This window comes from Hypanus sabinus, chromosome 3 (assembly GCF_030144855.1).
Source record: "Hypanus sabinus isolate sHypSab1 chromosome 3, sHypSab1.hap1, whole genome shotgun sequence".
NCBI classification, from domain to species: Eukaryota; Metazoa; Chordata; class Chondrichthyes; order Myliobatiformes; family Dasyatidae; genus Hypanus; species Hypanus sabinus.
The window spans coordinates 187,426,036-187,443,403 of NC_082708.1; the positions used below are offsets into that span (position 1 = coordinate 187,426,036).

The 17,368-nt window shown below is 45.4% G+C and overlaps 1 protein-coding gene across 5 annotated transcripts in view; it reads left to right on the forward strand.

Annotated features, from left to right (window-relative positions):
• LOC132391962 (exocyst complex component 6B-like) overlaps nt 1-17,368 on the forward strand; it is an 845,841-nt gene that overhangs the window by 713,178 nt on the left and 115,295 nt on the right. Inside the window, exon 21 of one of the 5 annotated variants that reach the window (XM_059965783.1) lies at nt 16,082-16,625. The exons of the other annotated variants lie outside the window; for them this stretch is intronic. Coding sequence (XP_059821766.1) covers nt 16,082-16,135 — 54 coding nt within the window. The 3' untranslated portion in view covers nt 16,136-16,625. Of the gene's footprint in view, nt 1-16,081; nt 16,626-17,368 lie in introns of those variants that run through there. 5 annotated transcript variants of the gene reach the window in all.

Sequence of the window (17,368 nt, forward strand, 5' to 3'; positions counted from 1 at the left end):
CCCGGGAGTGTGTGATGGGACAGTGTGGAGAGAGCTTCACTCTGTGTCTGACCCTGGGAGTGTGTGATGGGACAGTGTGGAGAGAACTTCACTCTGTGTCTGACCCTGGGTGTGTGTGATGGGACAGTGTGGAGGGAGCTTCACTCTGTGTCTGACCCGGGAGTGTGTGATGGGACAGTGTGGAGGGAGCTTCACTCTGTGTCTGACCCCGGGAGTGTGTGATGGGACAGTGTGGAGGGAGCTTCACTCTGTGTCTGACCCCGGGAGTGTGTGATGGGACAGTGTGGGGGGAGCTTCACTCTGTGTCTGACCCCGGGAGTGTGTGATGGGACAGTGTGGAGAGAGCTTCACTCTGTGTCTGACCCTGGGAGTGTGTGATGGGACAGTGTGGAGGGAGCTTCACTCTGTGTCTGACCCCGGGAGTGTGTGATGAGACGGGTGGAGGGAGCTTCACTCTGTGTCTGACCCCGGGAGTGTGTGATGGGACAGTGTGGAGGGAGCTTCACTCTGTGTCTGACCCCAGGAGTGTGTGATGGGACGGTGTGGAGGGAGCTTCACTCTGTGTCTGACCCCGGGAGTGTGTGATGGGACGGTGTGGAGGGAGATTCACTCTGTGTCTGACCCTGGGTGTGTGTGATGGGACGGGTGGAGGGAGCTTCACTCTGTGTCTGACCCCGGGAATGTGTGATGGGAGAGTGTAGAGGGAGCTTCACTCTGTGTCTGACCCCGGGAGTGTGTGATGGGACAGTGTGGAGGGAGTTTCACTCTGTGTCTGACCCTGGGAGTGTGTGATGGGACAGTGTAGAGAGAGTTTCACTCTGTGTCTGACCCTGGGAGTGTGTGATGGGACAGTGTAGAGGGAGCTTCACTCTGTGTCTGACCCCGGGAGTGTGTGATGGGACGGTGTGGAGGGAGCTTCACTCTGTGTCTGACCCCGGGAGTGTGTGATGGGACAGTGTGGAGGGAGCTTCACTCTGTGTCTGACCCCGGGAGTGTGTGATGGGATAGTGTGGAGGGAGCTTCACTCTGTGTCTGACCCCGGGAGTGTGTGATGGGACAGTGTGGAGGGAGCTTCTCTCTTTGTCTGACCCCGGGAGTGTGTGATGGGACAGTGTGGAGGGAGCTTCACTCTGTGTCTGACCCCGGGAGTGTGTGATGGGACAGTGTGGAGGGAGCTTCACTCTGTGTCTGACGCCGGGAGTGTGTGATGGGACAGTGTGGAGGGAGCTTCACTCTGTGTCTGACCCCGGGAGTGTGTGATGGGACAGTGTGGAGGGAGCTTCACTCTGTGTCTGACCCTGGGAGTGTGTGATGGGACAGTGTGGGGGGAGTTTCACTCTGTGTCTGACCCCGGGAGTGTGTGATGGGACAGTGTAGAGGGAGATTCACTCTGTGTCTGACCCCGGGAGTGTGTGATGGGACAGTGTGGAGGGAGCTTCACTCTGTGTCTGACCCCGGGAGTGTGTGATGGGACAGTGTGTGTGTAACCTGGGTGTCCAAGCATCCCTCAGCAGTTTCTGGACAGGTTACGCTGTCAGTAATGAACAAGGAACAGCTTGTGCTGTCATCCACAGGAAAGCAGCCTTCACTCATCCCTTCTGTCAGTCAATGGGGCACCCAGAATACAGAGCGAAGCTTATAGCACCCAAAGTAATTGTTATTGGACATAAAAATTATTGCTGTAATGTTTATATCAGAGCCGAGCTTCAGGCTATAAATGAAGTGGTTAGAACAAACCGCCTTTCCTCATTCTTTTCATTGTGACTATCTTTTTGATGTATTTATACAACCCGCCAGTACATGCCATACGTTAATTATTTTGATCATGAGCTTGTCCCGATTATTCTGCACACTCCATTCTTCTGACATTACTCCCAATCCAAGAATCTGCACAGCAGTATTTTTTTCTCCCGCTGCCTTTCTTACACAGCTTCCCTGAATCCTCTCACCACCCCCCCCCCCCGACCCCCTCGACCCCTTCCCCCGCAGACTGTCTGACAAGTTGGTGAATCATCACATTCTTCTCTCTGAGATTCTTCCGGTATTGGAGAACTGTCATGCCTTGTCTCTCTGGGATTGTCACAGTCCCTCTCTCAGGTGATATCTCCTCCTTACTGATGATCAACACTGGTGCACCTCAGGGGTGTGTGCTTAGCCCACTGTTCTACTCTCTCTGTACCCATGAATGTGTGGCCAGGTATAGCTGAATTGCCATCTATAAATTTGATGATGATACAACCATTGTCGGTAGAATCTCAGATGGAGATGAGAGGGGGTACAGGAGCAAGATATACCAGCTAGTTGAGTGGTGTCGCAGCTACAACCTTGCACTCAATGTAGTAAGACGAAAGAGCTGATTGTGGACTTCAGGAAAGGTAAGACGAGAGAATACAAACCAATCCTCATAGAGGGAATAGAAGTGGAGAGTGAGCAATTTCAAATTCCTGGGTGTCAAGATCTCTGAGGATCAAACCTGGTTCCTACATATCGATGCAGCCATAAACAAGGCAAAGCAGGGGCTATATTTTAATAAGAGTTTGAAAAGATTTGGTTTGTCACCTAAAACACTCAAAAACTTCTACAGATGTACCATGGAAAGCATTCTGACAGGCTGCATCACTGTCTGGCATGGGGTGGTGGGTGCGGGTTACGGCACAGGACTGAAAGAAACTACAAGAAGTTGTAAAATTAAGTCAGCTCCATTTTGGGTACTCGCCTCTGTAGTATCCAAGACATCTTCAAGGATTGGTGCCTCAGAAAGGCAGTGTCCATTACTAAGGACCCCCAACACCCAGGACAAGCCCTCTTCCCGTTGTTACCATCAGAAACAAGGTTTCAAAAGCCTGAAGGCACTCAGTCAGCGATTCAGGAACAGTTCTTCCCCTCTGATATCTGATTCATAAATGGACCTTGAACCTGTGAATACTACCTCACTTTAAAAAAAATATATTACTTCTGTTTTTATATACGTATTATATATATATATGTGTGTGTGTGTGTGTGTGTGTGTGTGTGTGTATATATATATATATGTGTACTTCCTGTAATTGATTTACTTTTCTTTCTGTGTTATTATGTATAACATTGAACTGCTGCTGCTAAGTTAACAAATTTCACGACACATGCCAGTGATAATAAACCTGATTCTAATTCTGATTCTGGGATCCTTCTGGTGTTGGGAAATGGTCACATTCCCTCTCTCTGGGATTCTCCCAGTGTTGGGGAATTGTTACACTCTCTTTCTCTGGTACTCTCCAGTGTTGGGAAATGGTCACATTCCCTCTCTCTGGGACTGTCCCAGTATTGGAGAGTTGTTACACACTCCTTCACTCCAAGATTCTGCCAATGTTGTTCATACCCAGGAATTAAAATCTGACAACTGTCTCTATCACCATATGACCCAATGACCTGCATTTGGCCTTTTATCTCCACAGTCAATTCCCCTGATATATTCTGGTGCACACTTTCCGTACCTTCCCTTCCTTTAATTTTACTACTCCAGGGGGGAAAGAAAACAAAGATTTCAGGTCAGAAATCTTTCAGGTATCTGCGGTGCTGTGTTTTCTTTAACTACTGTACTTCTCACCTTTCAACAGTAGCTACACTTAGTCGCTATTTCACTGGCCACAAACTACCATGGGATGTGAAGGGATGAGCAAGGCGCTAGAGAAATGGCAGTCTTTCTTTCAGGTATATTAACAGAATGAGTTTTATTGCCATCGCCTTATATGCTGTGAAATCCATTGCTTTGCGTCGGAGGCATAAAATTGTATAAATAGTGAAAAAATAATAATGAGGTACAGTCCATGGGTTCATCGACCATTCAAGAACCTGATGACAGAGGGGAAGAAGCTGTCCTGAATCAGTGAGTGTGCGTACCTCTCCTTGATGGTAGTAATGAGAAGAGGGTGAGGGTCCCACCTACTTGAGGCACCACCTTTTGGAGATATCCTGGATGGTAGGAGAGCAAGTGCCCGTGATGGAGCTGGCTGAGTACACAGCCCTCTGCAGTGTTTTCCTGATCCTGTGCATTCAGCCTCCATACCAGACAGTAATGCAATTGAAGTTCAAAGCTCCAACTAAGTACGTATATTCTCAAAGTACGTATATATCATCATATACAACCCGAAGATACATTTTCTTTCAGACATTTATAGTGGAACAAAGAAATACAATAGAACCAATTGAAAACAACACACAAAGACTGTGCACAAACAATGTGCAAAGGAAGACAAACTGTGCAAATGCAGTAGTTAAATAAATAAATAATGCTGAGAACATGAATTGTAGAGTTCATTTTGACCAGTCAGAATGCTCTCCACCATACATCTGCAGGAGTCTTTGGTGACACACTTTGTTTGTTTGTTTATTTAGAGATAGAGCACGGAGTAAAACCCTTCTGGCTCTTTGAACAGTGCCACCCCAGCAACCCCGGTTTAACCCTAACCTCATCACTGGACAAGTTACAGTGACTAGTTAACCTATCCTGTATGTCTTTTGACTGTGGGAGAAAACTGGAGCACCTGTGAAAAAGCCACGCATTCCACGGGGAGTATCTGCAGAGACTCCTTACAGAGGACAACCAGGGCCGAACTCCGAGCTCCTACTCCCTGACCTGTACTAGCATCGTCCTAACCACTACACCACTGTGGTGCCTTTTGTGTGTAAGAAACTACAAATTCCTTACAGAGGATGCCGGGATTGAACTCTGAACTCCGATGCCCCGAGCTGTAATAGGGTCGTGCTAACCGCTGCACGATAAGGCATCAGTCAGTTTAGTGTCATAGAGTCGCATGACATATAAACTGACCCTTCAGCCTATCATATTCATTCTGTTCTTCCTGCCCATACTCTCACTTTGGCTACATTAGGCCTGCACGTATCCTTCTACACCTTACCTATTCAAGTGCCTGTTTAAATGTTTATAAACTCTCTGATTATATCTGATTCCGTCGCCTCCACTGGCAACAAGTTTCAGATATCAACCACTCTCTCTGTAGAGAAACTTCGTCTCATTCACCTTTAGAACTCTGCCAGTGTACATTCCTTTTCCTGTTTTCCTCCAGTGTTCCAGGTCACGCCTGAACAACTGGAGCTTGTGATGTGTGCGGGTTCAGAGAGCTGCAGGTACAATGGAGAACCTGTTTTCAGCAGCAACTCAGGCACAGACAACACACACTGAATATACTCTCAGTGGCCACTTTATTAGCTACACCTGCTTGCCAATACAAATATCTAATCAGCCAATCATGTGGCAGCAACTCAGTGCACAAAAGTATGCAAACATGGTCAGGAGGTTCAGTTGTTGTTCAGCCCAAACATCAGAATGGGGAAGAAATGTGATCTGAGTGACTTTGACCACGGAATGATTGTTGGTGGCAGGCGAGGTGGTTTGAGTATCTCAGAAAATGCTGATCTCCTGGGATTTTTACGAGTTTACGGAGAATGGTGGAAAAAAAAAATTCAGTGAGTGGCAGTTCTGCGGGCGAAAACATTTTGTTAACGTGAGAGGTCTGAGAAGAAAGGCCAGGTTGGGTTGAGCTGACAGGAAGGAGACAATAACTCAATATCCACACGATACGGTGTGTAGAAGAGCATCTCTGAACACACAAACCTTGAAGTGGACGGGCTACAGCAGCAGAAGACCATGAACATACACACAGTAGCCACTTTATTAGGTACAGGAGCTCTCTAATACAGTGGCCACTGAGTGTATATTATACACAGGTTATACCAGGCAGGGAAGAAAATAATTGTGCAAAACCAGACGTTAGTGCTAATACACAAACACGAGAAAATCTGCAGATGCTGGAAATCTAAGCAACATGTTCCCTGGAAAAGTTTAAATCTTCCCTTCAATGGGAGTTCAGTGAAATCCACTCTCACTGCTCCCCCTCTGTGATTCCTGCTGTCGATTTCTTCCCCCCCCCCCACCATCTTCTTGCTCTGACTTCCTCATCTTTCAATCCAGTCCTGAAGAAGGGTCTCGACCCGAAACATTGACTGATTACTCTTTTCCATAGATGCTGCCTGGCCTGCTGAGTTCCTCCAGCATTTTGTGTGGGTTGACTTGGCACAAAAAATGAGTCAAGTGGGCTGCAAGGTTACCTAGTTTAACACGCCACCTACCTGGGTTCAGTTCCAGCTGCTGTCTGTAAGGAGTTTGTACGTAGTCCATGTGACCACATGCTAAAGGTGTAGGTTAATTGGTGTAATTGGTCAACATAAGTTCATTGGGCTGGAATAGCCTGTTACCATGCTGTATCTCTAAATAAAAATTTCTTAAAAATCACTTATTTACATGGAAGATGGTACATGTGTGGAATGAGGCCTTTGGATAGTAAGTTGTTGGCATGCTACATTGGCGCCAGAAACATGGCGACACTTGCAGGCTGCCCACAGCACAGCCCGGGACTGAGTTGGTCATTGACACCATCGGCACAATTTATTCACTGTATGTTTTGATGTACATGTGACAAATAAAGCTAATCTTTAAAATCCTTAAATGCATGGTTGTACAAGAGGATGCCAATGGAATTCCGGGTTCAATTCCCAATGCTGTTTATAAGGAGTTTGTACATCTTCCCCGTGACTGCATGGGTATCCTCCGGGTGCTCTGGTTTCCTCCCACAGTCTAAAGACATACTGGTTGGTAGGTTAATTGGTCATTCTGAATTGTCCTGTGCTGGGCGGCGCAGTTCGAAAGGCTGGAAGGGCCTGTTCCGCGCTGTATCTCAATAAATAAATAAACCAATACCAAGAGGCTACATGGTCGGCACAATATAGTGGGCTGAAGGGCTGGTAATGTACTGTAAATTTCTATGTTCTATGTTCAATACCAATACACTCACAATCTCGGACAGACTGGAAAAGTTTAGAGAGATATGGTCCAAACATGGGCAAATGGAACTGGCTTGGATGGGCAACATGGACCAGAAGGGCTGAAGGGCCTGCTCCCTCGCTGTGGATTCTATGACTCATTCACACACATATTGGACACTGACGCACACAGATGTTAAAACACATGTTCACACTCACTTGCCGGAAACACACCTTACACACAATATCTGCCTTGTGGCCCTTACACCTTATTTCCTGGCTGCACTGCACCATGGACACTCTTTCTTCTGCCCCACGACCCCATTGGGCAGAAGGTACAAAAGTCTGAAAACGCGTGCCACCATGCTCAAGGACAGCTTCAATCCACTGTTATAAGACCATTGAATAGTTGGACTCTTGATTTCACAATCTACCTCATTCTGATCTTGCACCTCATTGTCTGCTTACATTGCACTTTGTATCTGTTTACACTTCATTCTGCATTCTGTTATCGTTTTACCTCGTTCTACTGCCATGCACCATGGAGTGGTCTGATCTGTACAAACTGTACAGGACAAGCTTTTCACTGTGTCTCAGCACATGACAATAATAAACCAATTCCAATTCCAATTACTCAACTGGCTACAGCTTAGAAGTATCCTCTTATTGAACAAAAGAAAAATTAAGGATTTGCTGCTAGATATGATTTAAATTATATTTGGTTTAATGAGCAAAGGTTCAGCCCAAATGGGACTGATACTCCAATTTGTTGGGTCAGAGGTCATGAGATCAAATCTCACTATTGCAGCGGAGAAGTTTGAATTGTACAAAAGTGGAATCAGAACCAAATGGCATTGAATGTGACCACAAAACTCTCCAAGTACACCCATTATCCCTGCCTTTAGGAAGGAAATCAGTCATCCCTGCCCAGCCTGACCTACATGGAATACCAGACCACCGCAATATGGTTCTCTGCCCTCTACAATGGGTAACCAGTTCAGAGAGCAAGAAAGATAGTTAGTCAATACTGCCCTTGTTGGGCACTCCCATATTATCTGAGGCAAAATAGGAACATTTAAATTAATTTAAGATTCATTTATTATCAAAGAATGTATAGATTATACAACCTTAAGATTTTCTTGCTCACAGGTAGCTACAAAGCAGGAAGCCCAAAAGAACACAATTAAAGAAAAAAAAGAATAAAATTAAAAATAAAATACCAACACTCAATGCACAAGAGAAAGAAAAAAAATCATGCAAATAATTGAAGTGACTGGTGCATTCTGAACCAAACAACACACACAAAACACTGGTGGAACCCAGCAGGCCAGGCAGCATCTATAAGGAGAAGCACTGTCAACGTTTTGGGCCGAGACCCTTCGTCATTCTGAACCAAAATTGAGTCCTGAGATCCAAACCCCGGAGCAGCCTGGAGTAGGCCCAAAGCCTTGTTTATCAGTCCATCATATTAACAGACGTGGATCACAACAGCCAGGGCAGTCTTCACAGCCTCAGCACCATGGAGATGACCATTGTGGAGAGCAATCAGCTCTCACATCCTATCTAGCCGGCTCTTAAATTGACCAAATAACGGAACAGCAGAAGGCCCTAGAATGAGGAGATGGTTTAATTGGGCGGTGTTTAAATTGTCTAAACAGCAAGTTGTACCGTGCACTAGGACCCAGGCATCACTGCTACAAAAGGCTCTGGGCCTAGATTGGGGGGTGGGGGTGGTGGTGGTGGTGGTGGTGGTGGTGGTGGTGTGTGTGTGTGTGTGTGTGTGTGTGTGTGTGTGTGTGTGTGTGTGTGTGTGTGTGTGTGTGTGTGTGTGTGTGTGTGTGTGTGTGTGTGTGTGTGTGTGTGAAACAAAATTGAACAGGAGTTTCTCATTCAAATGAAAGGAAGGTGAAAAGGTCACAAAGAAGTAGCTGTACTGTTGCAGCTCGAGCTGGAATCTGTGAATACCACAAGAATTTGAAAGCCCATAGCTTGGTTCCCTGCCCACGTCCACAGGTCTTTGCACAGTAGTGTCCAGCAGGAGCTTTCAGAATGTTGAAGCAGACTCTTATTCAGCAGCTGCCGTTTCTCCTGCTAAAACAGGTGGTGTTATGAATAGAGTGGGAAGTTCAGGGGTAAATCCCTGATCGGTTAGGTGTATGTCCAATTACACATAGCAGGGCAGGTTCATCAATGGTTGGCATGGTAGCATAGCAGTTGGCACGATCACTTTACAGCACCAATGAGTATCGATCAGCGTTCAGTTCTCACCGCTGCCCGTAAGGAGTTTGTACGTTCTCCCTGTGACTGTGTGGGTTTCCTCCAGGTGCTCTGGTTTCCTCCCACAGTGCAAAGACGTACCGTTATGGTTAGGGTTCATGAGCTGAAGGTGTGTTATGCTGGCCCCAGAATGTGGTGACACCTGCAGGCTGCCTCCTTAACCCTCGCTGATTTGATATCATTTCACTCTACGTTTCTTTATTTTGATGTACATTCAAAGGATTCAAAGCTTCAAAGTACATTCATTATCAAAGTATTTTGAAATATACAACCCTGAGACTCGTTCTCCCATAGGCAACCACGGAACAAATACCGATGAACCCATTGAAACAAAACATCAAACACCCAACATGCAAAGAAAAGAACAAATCACACCAACGGCAAAAAACGAGCAAGTAACACACAGAATATTAAACATCGAACCGCAGAGTCCTTGAAACTGTTTAGGATTGTTGAGTTTAGTTCAGTTTAGCGCTGTGTCATTCATTGACTGTAGGCCACAGAGCCAATCTAACCCTCGAGAGCAAATCGCACACAAATGGCAAAAAAAGAGTACCCAGGAACACATGTAGCATGAACCGCAGGGTCCTCCAAAACCAGTCCATAGCCACAAGGGGCGCCAGTCAAACCTTGCAGTGAGAAATAACGTGACAAATCCTCTTCAATTCGGATAAATGTGAACTATTGTATTTTGGGAGATCAAATCAGGGAGGGACATATGCAGTGAATGGTTGGCCCCTCAGTGTGTGTGTGGAATGAAGTGGATTTATGAATACAAGTGTATAGTTCAGTGAAAGTGGTTACACAGATAGATCATGTAGTGAGGGAGGTAACACACCTAAAATCCTGGAGGAATTCAGCAGGTCAGGCAGCATTCATGGACAGGAATAAACAGTTGATGTTTCGGGCCATGACTCTTCATCAGGACTGGACATGAAGTAGGCAGAAGCTACAATAAGAAAGATGATGGAGGGGGCATTGGCACATTGACCTTCATCAAAGTGTTAACTGTAAGTCAGAGCAAATTGTTCAGGTAGGTACAAAAACAACCTTTGAAAGGTACTTGGCCAGGTACATGGCTTAGAAAGGTTTTGAAGCTTATGAGCCAAACATGGAAAATGGAACTGGCTTGGATGAGGCATGTAGGTTGGTTTGGGCCAGTTGTGCAGCCAGGTCTGTTACCAGACTCAGAAAGTGAAGAAAAGCCTTCGTCTCAGCCACAGCCAACTGCAATCTGTTTGTAAACATCCTTGGTTTCCAAGGGCGGCTGGTTTGAGCAGAGACCCTGATGAGACCCATAAGGTCACCAGCCAAACACAGCAGGAGGGTTCTGGACCCAAAACACTCGGGCAGCACGGGTTACCCATACGCAGGCATTTTGTTTTACATTGTAAATGGACAGCTTTTGTTCTTGCAGGCAATGCCGCCAATATCCATAGAGAAAAGCAATTGAATCCCACCGTGAAAGCTTGTCGGCTTATTAAAGAAAGCCCACAACAGAGTCACGGTCTTGCAGCGATAACACTGTAAGAAGGCTGACTGGAAGCAGACAATTGGTGGCAAGCTGCTGGAGTTTAAACAGTGGCAGGGATGAATATTTTTGGTTGGCGGCCAAGGTCGACAGGAGGTCAGGTCATAGTTTTTCCTTAATGCACTCTCCTGATATGCTTTACTCCCGCACTTTAATAGGGCGGCAGATTTCTCTCTCTCTCTCTCTCTCTCTCTCTCTCTCTCTCTCTGTTGAGTTTATCAGTTCACTTAAAGAGCAACAAGGGTCGTGGAAGGGTCAGCATGCAAAGTGTTTCCTTCAGGCTCCTTATCACCTTTGCCAGTGAGACAACAGAAAGTGATTACACCTGGATACTTTCTGCCCCTTCTCAGCCTCTTGAGGTCAGAGTGAAGGCAGACTGATACAGTTGTGTGAGTTTCGCTGAACGCAGGTCTGACTCTGTTAGACAGAAGCATATTTTCAGTGCAAGGGTGATAATTGTGTAGGTTTCTAGATGCATGTATGTGTTATTTTTAATTTTAAACATGTCCCTGTGCAGCTTGTAGAAGGTGCTAACTGCTCCTGTAACCGCACTGTAGCAGCGGAGCTAAGTCAAAGACAGAAGTCTTACGTAAAAGACCATCCCCACCACTGAGCACATCTACATCATCAGGGACCTCCACCACCTGGTCCACCAAGTTCAAGAGCAGTTATTACCTCTCAACCATTAGGCTCTTGAACCAGAGGGGATAACTTCACTCACCCCCACACTGAACTGTTCCTACAACCTCTGGACTCACTTTTAAGGGCCCTTCATCTCATGATCTGGATATTCATTGTTTTTTCCCTTATAGCTCAAGCTGGTAAAACCTGAGGTACAGGCATAGCCAAGCTCACTCATTTCTCAATTGCCAGGAACTTTTGAACTATTCGAGTGGTGTTTAGGATTGTGGCTTTCTGAAGATTTACATAGATATTGCTGTGTAGGTCTAATTGTTTAATGCTATTGTGTGTTGACTTTGGGATGATATGAATTGTAGATATTACTATTGGGACAATGTATATCCTGTTCACGTTCCAAAGTCTTTCAATTTCCTCTTTTAATTCAGCATATTTCTGCTATTCTTCACTTACTGATTTCTGTATGTTATGTGTGTGTGGGTTGGCTATATTTATTAAGTAAGTTGTTCTTGGTGTTCACCCTGTATTATTATATCCAGATGGTTATTAAAGATTGCCCTATCTGTAATAATCAATCAGTCATAATATAATTTGTAGGACTCTGACTCTAAAGCTGAATCAGGCTTGTATTTATAGCAAAGTAAGATTCAAAGTACATTTATTATCAAACTATGTATGCAATAGACAACCCTGAGATTCATCTTCACACAGACAGCCAAAAAACAAGGAAAACCATGGAACATGTTCAAAGAAAAACAACAAGCCCTCCATGCACAAAAAAAAATTGCACAAAGAGCAACAAAAAAAAACCAAGTGAGAAACACAAAATATAAAACTCAAAATTAAAAGGGTCCAGGGATATTCGGTTCAGCTCAATATTCATTATCTGCACAACACACTCAAAATGCTGGTGGAACACAGCAGGCCAGGCAGCATCTATAAGGAGAAGCACTGTCAACGTTTCGGGCTGAGACCCTTCGTCAGGACTTATCTGCATTATCTGCAGGCTGCCCCAATCAAAATCGACCAAAATAGCAACAAGAAAAAAGTAGCAATCAGGAATCAGAAATGCATCACGTGAAGTTGATTGATCACTTCAATCAACAAACTGTGTCAATCAAACCCTGCTTACGATCCAGGACTGGCACCATCATCCAACGGCATCAAGGGAGAGACCATTCGAACCCTGGGATCTTCCTTCGGGAGCAGAAAGCAAGTGGGAGAGGGAGACCATCACATGCAGACGCCTTCCTCCGGCAGCAGCGAGCGAGAGGCTGGTAGATGATGCTACACACCCAGCGGCCATCTGCACACGCCTCGATGATTTCAATCTGCCTTAGGGCTTTAATTGGTGAGACCGACGAGAAGTGAAATCGATCACGGGCTTGTGCCCTGTCCCAGGCTTCTTGGCCTCGAGGCTGCAGGTTTCATTAAAGCCTCCCGGAACCCTCTCGAGACAGCAAAGCGCCAGATCACTCACTTGGCCTGAGGACACACCAGCAAAATGTAGATCAAGGCTCCCACAGCAGAGCCACATTTGAAAGGAAAAAAAGATGTAAAAGAAGTGAAAGTAGTAGTTTTGTGAACTGTCTGGAGGACATCACCTGTGGTCATGTTGTTTGCAGCTCCATTTTAAAGCAAGATTTTGATGAGTGCTTTTATCCATTTGATTGTGCCTGTGTAAGTAATCAGATCAGGTTAAACTGCTCCAGGATTCGGCAATGTATTGGAATGATTCTGGTTTCTCTTGGCATTTTCTGCATTTTGTTGGTCTTTTATTTAATATTTTTATTTGATAATTTTTTGTGTTAACCACCTGGTCCCATATTGCCGCAAGGATCTCCGCTGCTTCTGGGAAGAGGTCCTCAACTCTGAGGCAGGTGTCTGACACTTCATTGTCGACCTCTAAAGTCAAGGAGATGTTTCCCATTGGTTAACTTTTTCTTTTGTAATGCTAATTTTTTCACTTTTCTGGAACACACTGCCAAGGATGGTGGTAGAGGCAGATACATTAGGGGCATTTAAGATAAGCACGTGGATGATAGAAAACTGGAAGGTTATGTAGGAGGGAGGGTTAGATTGATATTAGAGTAGGTTAAACGATTGACACACATTGTGGATGGAAGTGTCTGTAATGTTCCATGTTCCATTCAGCCTTTCCCTATGAGTCAGAAGAAACAAGGAATGCTACAGCCTCTGGAGCAAGCTCTTCCATTCGGATCAGCCTACCCACAACCATTGGCTCACCCACTGTCCAAAAATTTGTCTGCCACAGCCTTGAATATATTTGAATGATTCGTGGTATTCAAACCCACAGAATTCCTGAGCCAGCTGACCCATGGATGACACAACGGTGCGGTTAGACCATAAGACCATTAGCCATAGCAGCAGAAATAGGCCGTCCAGCCCATTGTGTGTGCTCTGCCATTCTATCATGAACCTTAGAGCCATAGAACATTACAGCACAGAAACAGGCCTTTTGGCCCTTCTTGGCTGTGTCAAACCATTTTTCTGCCTAGTCCCACTGACCTGCACCTGGCCCATATCCCTCCATACACCTCTCATCCATGTAGCTGTCCAAGTTTTACTTAAATGTTAAAAGTGAGCCTGCATCTGGCATCTGGCAGCTCATTCCACACTCTCACCACTCTCTGTGTGAAGAAGCATGGCTCTCAGCCCCATTCTCCTGCCTTCTCCCAATAACCTTTCACACCCTCACTACACTTTAAAACCTCCACTTTAAATATATAGAAAGACTTGGCCTCCACAGCCATCTGTGACAATGAATTTCACACATTTGCCACCCTCTGGCTAAAGAAATTCCTCCTCATCTCTGTTCTAAAGGGATGTCTTTGTATTCTGAGGCTGTGCCCTCTGGTCTTAGACTCCCCCACGATAGGGAGCATCCTCTCATTTCTGGCATCATTCCTGTGAACCTCCTCTGGACCTCACCAATGCCAGCACAACATTTCTTAGCTATGGGACCCAGAACTACTCACAATACTCCAAACGTGCTCTGACCAAAGCCTTATGAAATGCCTTTTACTGGGCGTCTCTGGAACTGCGGCTCATTAGCCCCTCGCCAACAGCCGCTGGACTCCATGGCGAGAAACCCAGCTTTCTCAGGCCCTGTACATCTGGGGTGTATGTGACTTTGGTCCCACCAAACCCGTGAGGTCGGAATGTCTCGCCCACCCGAACCCTGGTTTGCGTGAACGCTGTCTGATTTACCACCCCCCTGCAATTGCCCATCGGCATGAAATAACTGCATGCAACTATAAAAAATATGTATTTATGAACATTAACTTAACCAAAGAGTTATTAAAGAATAAAAAGAGAAAAAAAGGGGCTCAGTATAAATAAACAGTCAAATGTGCACATAAGTTGGAGTTAACTCTTTTCCATAGATGCTGCCTGACCTCCTGAGCTCCCCCAGTATTTTGAGTGTTTTGCTCAAGATTTCCAGCACCTCCTGATTTTCTAATGTTTGTGATTTTTGCTCCACATTTTGTGTGAGGAAGCTGCCCCTGATGTCCCTTTTAAATCTCTTGCCTTTGGTCTTAAACCTGTGCCCTCTTGTTTTTCCGTCCTTAGGGAAAAGACCATGCACTTTCACCCTGTCTGCCTCTATCACGAGCCCTTCAATGTTTCAGGGAATGAAGTCCAAGATTACACAATACATAAACAGGAGAAAGTTTGCTGGTGCTGGACATCCAAAACAGCACACACAAACTGTTGGAGGAACTCCGTCCTGAAGAAGGGTCTCAGCCTGAAACATCATTTATCTATTCCTTTCCCTAAATGTTGCCCGATCTGCTGAGTTCCTTTTGTGTGTGTTGCTCTAGGCCACTCAATCTCTCCTTGTAACTCAGGCCCCTGAGTCCAGACAACATAGGTTTCAATAGGTACATTTGATGTCAGAGAAATGTATTCAATATACATCTTGGAAAATCTCTTCCCAAACACATCTTTCCAATAACAGAGTGACCAAAACCATACACAATACTCCAAATGCAGCTCAGCAACATCTTATATAACATCACAACATCCTTCCTCCATACTCAATGCCCTGACCGATGAAGGCCAGCATGCCAAGTGTCTGCTTCATTGCCCTCTTGACCTGAGAAGGGTCTTTCAGCAAACTATGTGTTTGCACTGTCAGGCCCCTCCCAGGGATCCACCATTCATTGTGTAAGTTCTATCCTGGGTTGATGTCCTAGAATGCAATTCCTCATATCTGGATTAAAAGCCAGTTTCCAGTCCTCTGTCCACATTACTGGCTCATCAAAAGTCCCTGTATTTTATATAGTCAACATCATCATCTGCTTTAGTGCCATCTGAAAAGCTTACTAACCCATAGTCATAAGGGATCACGCAGATGCTAGAAATCCAAAGCAACACACACAAAATGCTGGAGGAACTCAGCAGGTCAGGCAGCATCTATGGAGGGATATAAACTGCTGGCGTTTTGGGCTGAGACTTCTTCAGGAAGGGGGAAGATGCCAGAATAAAAAGGTGGGAGTGGGGAGGATAAGGAGTGCAAAGTCGTAGATGAAACCTGGTGAGTGGGGGAGGTGGAATGAAGTAAGAAGCTGGGAGGTGATTGGTGGAAGAGGTAAAGGACTGAAGAAGAAGGAATCTGATAGGAGAGGAGACTGGACCATGGGAGTGAAGGAAAGAGGAGGGGCACCGGTGCGATGTGATAGGCAGCTGAGGAGATGTAAGAGGCCAGATTGAGGAATAGAAGAGGGAAAGGGGGAGGGAAAAATGCTTTGTATATTCACACCAAAATTGTATTTGTTTTGTATAATTTAGAAGCCCTTCGCGCCATTGGCAACTCCCAGCAACGTTGATTTAACCCTAACCTAATCACAAGACAACTTACAATGACCTGTTAATCTGCCCGGTACGTTTTTGGACTGTGGGAGGAAACTGGAAGACCCGGAGGTAACTCACATGGTCACAGAGAGAACATAGAAACTCTTACAGAACTCCGAACACTGTAACACCCCCAGCTGTGATAGCGTCCCACTAACTATCAAGCTACCGTGGAGCCCACTGGCAGGAGAATTTCTCTTGAATAAGTTTGAGGAATTGGTTATTGAAAGTCTTTTGTCTCTTTGTGAAGGATGCAGCTTCTCCATAAAATGGAGACATAAAGAGAAACAACCACATTAAACATAGACATTCCAAACTCCCTCGTGAGAAGTGCACTTGGCCTCATTTATGTCTCACCCCTCAGCCCTTCTCCCAATCACATTGATTGTAATTCCATCTCCATAGTGTCTGGTCAGCCGGGGAATAGAGCAAATATAATCTAGTGAGGTCATTACTATGTTCGATCCCAGGGATCACACACATACTGAGCACATGTGGTTTGCGTCTTGTGGTCAATGTATCTCCTCAGAGGCTTTTTATTGAAGAAACCTGATGAGTTTGGGAGAATCTCAGAACAGATGGGGCAGGATCCACATCAACAGGGCAGCGGTGCCTTTGAAATGTTTCTTCCTTTCGAAATGAAGCAGGGGTGGGGGGGGGGGTGGTGGGAAGCTATTAATTTTTTAAAAATCCATTTACAAGCAGACTTGAAGACTTTCCAGGCCATGATTAATTTTATGTCAATGACGAACGCTTCATTTAACTGATGGGAAATCTGTTTGGGATGCTTGAAAGAAAGGGTTCTTGGAATTCCACTTCCTCTAATAAAATAAGCTGCAACTGGAATTTCAGGAGGTATAGTGGCCCTGTAAATGGCAGTAGGCATAAGTTAACACAATGGTGGGTCTCTTTGTTTGGTAAAGAATAAGAACATAAGAATTGCTAGGCCTTCTGGCCTGTCAAGCCTGCCCTACCATTCCATAACATTAGACCATAAGACATAGGAGCAGAATTAGGCCATTTGACCCACTGATCCATCATTCCATCATGGCTGATTTATTATCCCTCTCAACCCCATTCTCCTGCCTTCTCCCTGTAGCCTTTGACAACCTATCAAGAACCTATCAACCTCCGTTTTAAGTATACCCAATGCTTCTACAACCATCTGTGGCAATGACTCACCACCCTCTGGCTAAAGAAATGCATGAACTAAGATCATGGCTG